Genomic DNA, 4226 nt, shown 5'->3' with positions numbered 1-4226 from the left:
TTTGTCTAGAACGACATGAAGCTTTGGCCCTTCATGGTGATCCCTAGTCCTAGCAACAAGCCTCTGATCGTGGTCAGGTACAAGGGTGAAGTAGAATAGAGAGGTGCGTATAGATTATAGGAAGTTGTAGAAGAAACTGTAAAGTTGTTGGAACGAGGGCGAGCTTAGTTTATAAAACCAAAAAGAAAGAAAATTTAGTAAAGGACGAGAGAGGTCCAGTGTAAAGGGTTCTGGAAGGTTCTGTTCGTGCAAAAGATTTATCTCCAGCATTAGGTAACGGAATGATTAGCATCTTCGATAGAAAGGGAGAGGTTCGAGAGAGAGAGAGAAATGGAATTTCGAGGGAGAGAGAGGGGGACGAAATTGAGAGGAAGAGGAAGAAGAAGAAAATGAAACGGGTGACATGGATACAACGGTTGCATCCATAATTTTTTTTTAAAGATTAATGCTACGTACAAATTCTAAATAGATAAGTCACATATAAACTCTTCGTAAAAATATATATCTTATCAAAAAGTTTTTTTTTTTTTATATTTTTCTTAAGATGATGTCTATTTTTTTATGAAGACTTACACAAAATGTATCTATTTAAGACGTGTACAAATCATTTATCTTAAAAAAATATCATCTACTATTAGTTAATGACCATATGGTCGATAACATTCATCCCCCTTTTACTGGGATGTCTATTTCCACAATTTTAATTGCAATATCTACGCCTTGAGAGCATTGACCCTAGGTGATCAATTAATAGGTTAAAAAATATGGCTAAAGTTTTTTTTCAATAATTGAATACAAAATAAAAAATACAAAGAAGAGAAAAAAAAAACCCAAAGCATCCAAAGAATGAAAGATGGGGCAGCTCCTTTCATTATTTTGCATTATTTATTTATTTATTTTGAACAAAATTAAAAGAAGAGAAAACTGCATCATTTGGTATTGTTTGGTATTATGATGATGAGGAGGACACCTTACTGATTCTCGAGGAAAGCCCACGATCACTTGCGGCGAAGACAAAACTGCGAAAACTAGGAGAAATTTCATTCATCGGATTCATCCTTGTCCCTCTTCACGGTATTCTAGACTTAAACCGTCACAGCCCCAAAAACCCCAAAATCTCAAGGCCAAAACCCTAGATATTTGTTAGAAGACCGCAAATCTTGAAGGGGAATCGGGGGGAGTGAATGGAGATTGAGGAGAACAAGAGGCAACAGTGTCGTTCTTCGGAGGATGGAAGCGAGAGCGGCGACTACACGTCGGAGGACGAAGGGACGGAAGACTACAGGAGGGGAGGGTACCACGCGGTCCGAATCGGCGACGCCTTCAAGAATGGCCGCTACGTCGTCCAGAGCAAGCTTGGCTGGGGTCACTTCTCAACCGTCTGGCTCGCTTGGGACACCCATTTCTCTGTACTTTTCTCTATCTCTCTCTGTACTTTGTGGTGGATCTTCTCGATTGATTGAACGTAGCTTGTAAATGAAAAGCCTTTCGCTTTTACCGTTAAATGTGGCTGGATGTGGGTTTGTAAAATTGGGATTGAACGTGTTTGAGAATTTGTGTTTAATTGACCATATTCGTTTCTGGGTTATGCTATATTTGGTTGCCAAGAGAAAAGCTAATACAACCTGTAGTTTTTGGTTTTGAAATTAGCAACTGAATGGATGGTTAATTAAATGCTTTAGTCTTCTTCTTCTTGTATTTCTTTTGTCTGCTGCTTTTATATTAATCTGCAATCTGGGCAGCGATACGTAGCTCTGAAAGTGCAAAAGAGTGCGCAGCATTATACTGAGGCGGCGATGGATGAGATAACCATCCTGAAACAGATTGCTGAGGGCGACCCGGATGATAAAAAATGCGTAGTGAAGCTTTTGGATAACTTCAAGCATTCGGGTCCTAACGGGCAGCATGTTTGTATGGTTTTTGAGTACTTGGGGGATAATCTTTTGACTCTTATCAAGTATACTAATTACCGGGGTATGCCCATTAATAGGGTGAAGGATATCTGTTTTCATATTTTGGTGGGGTTGGATTACTTGCACAGACAGCTTTCTATCATACACACTGATTTGAAACCAGAAAACATATTGCTAATGGCAATGATAGACCCTGCTAAGGATCCGAGAAAGTCAGGTGCTCCTCTAATTCTTCCAAATAGCAAGGATAAGGCCGCAATGGAGTGTGCGGCTGTGAAGGAAAACAAGACCTTAAATGGGGATTTGACTAGGAACCAGAAGAAAAAGATTCGAAGAAAGGCAAAGCGAGCAGCTCAGGGCTGTGTGGAGAAGGAAGTTTCAGCCGAAGCTGAGGCAGATCCAGAATCATCTGGTGCTGTAGAGTCTTCTCCTAATGTGAAGTTGAATGTGGGTTCTGTAGAAGACCAGCCTACTAGTTCTGTCAATACAGATAGATTATCAGATGCTGATGGAACAAAGGGCACTGGGCAAGGGAATCACAGTGCCAAGCGTGGAAGCCGCTTGAATAGGCAGAAGTTATTGGCATCAGTTGACCTCAAGTGCAAGTTGGTTGATTTTGGGAATGCATGTTGGACATACAAACAGTTCACGAATGACATTCAGACAAGACAGTATAGGTGTCCAGAGGTGATCCTCGGATCTAAATATTCTACTTCAGCCGATCTCTGGTCATTTGCTTGCATTTGTTTTGAGCTTGCAACTGGTGATGTACTCTTTGATCCCCATACTGGCGACAACTTTGATAGAGATGAGGTACAAATGTTATTAATCTCTTATTTGCTTACTGCGCCATCTATTATATTCACAGATCCCTGCTTTTATTCACTCTCTCTCTTAATGGAAATCCATGTAATTTGAATTCGTTAAGACAATATATCCAATCATATAATTTGTGCATTAGTTTCATTTCTGCAAACCATCGCATTCCTTTATTTCAGGTAGTAATTCACAGTTAATAATTGACATGTAGGAAATCAGTTATGCAATTTACACAATATTCTAATGGTTGCTTCATTTATCATTGTACTATTAGACACCGTTGCACCGACCCATATGGTTCTAGCATTACATCTGTGCTTCGTTCTGGGAATGAGTTCCTCAACAAATAAAACTTAATTCATATCTTGCTTTATAACAGATTATTGAAACGTCTATATTCTCAAGGGAATAAAAAAGAAAGGAAAAAATATATATTTCTGCTAATATTTTCAACTGTAACATTTATCTCATGTACTAGGATTCATATGCTTCTTGAGAGTCCATTATAGTTACACTTGTAACTTTAATACATTGTTGTATTGTTTGTTTGGTTGAGGAAGGAAAGGGAAAGGGAAGGGAAGAGAAATGGAGAGATTTCCCTTATCTCCAAGCCCACCATGTGGCTCCTCCCTATAAGGGAGGAGATGAAGGGAAGTATATATGTTTCTGTCCGATCTTCTCTGGAAGTTGCAAATAATTAATCCCAGGGTGCAGCTTTGTGGTCAAATGTCGGGTTTGGGATGAGTCTTAGAGAGTTAGACATCTTGAGTCCAATCCCGCACGTGGAGTTTCCCTGGATTGATGCATGGTTTTGGCAGGTAAGGTCATGTATTCGAGATTTATTCCCCAGGGGTGGGTTTGAAAGAGCCCCGCCTTGGTGAGGTTCCATGTGCTAAATACCCCAACGAATCTCTACATGACTAATATCTCTTCAATTGAGCATATTTATATATGGTAAAATGGCAGAACTGTCAGTTACTTGTCACGTGATAAGCAGACATGTCATCATAGATGCTGCTTACATAACCTAAAAGCTATTTGAGCCATATGTTGCATTATTTGTCTTGATTGGAGTCATTTGAATGATGAAAGAACAGTTTATTTCCATCGTAATTTCTAGTTTATTGAAGGGAAAAAGAAGCAGTTCAGTTTCTTGCAAGGGTCCTTTTTTTTTTTATATATATATATAAGTAAAAAGATATTTTATTGATACAAAGATAGGCATAGCCTAAGTACACAGGAAAAGTATACATGTGATTACACCAATTTAGGAACTAGAAACTGTTACAAGGAAATCATGGAAGCTGAGACCATTTAAATCTATAGCAATGGCCCACATAAATAAAGTCTTCCAGAAAAAACTCTTAAAACTCTTCCAAGGAGCGTTCATGATCATCAAAATGTCTACCATTTCTTTCACTCCAAATGCACCAAAAAATACAAATGGGAGCCATCTTCCACACAGCTGCAATCTGCAGTGTCCCTGTGATCCCT

At 39.0% G+C, this 4226-nt stretch overlaps 1 protein-coding gene across 1 annotated transcript; it reads left to right on the top strand.

The window, feature by feature from the left end:
* The first annotated feature begins 911 nt into the window (after positions 1–911).
* LOC109002765 (serine/threonine-protein kinase SRPK-like) lies at positions 912–3889 on the top strand. The gene is made up of 3 exons (XM_035688577.1): positions 912–1409; positions 1743–2726; positions 3293–3889. Exons 1-3 carry the CDS (start codon positions 1185–1187, stop codon positions 3431–3433), a joined length of 1350 nt encoding a protein of 449 aa, XP_035544470.1. The 5' UTR covers positions 912–1184; the 3' UTR covers positions 3434–3889.
* The last annotated feature ends 337 nt before the right edge of the window (positions 3890–4226 follow it).

Source organism: Juglans regia, chromosome 3 (genome assembly GCF_001411555.2).
Source record: "Juglans regia cultivar Chandler chromosome 3, Walnut 2.0, whole genome shotgun sequence".
Taxonomy (NCBI): Eukaryota; Viridiplantae; Streptophyta; class Magnoliopsida; order Fagales; family Juglandaceae; genus Juglans; species Juglans regia.
Note: the sequence above shows the minus strand (reverse complement) of the source record. Positions and strands in the feature narration are given on the sequence as shown.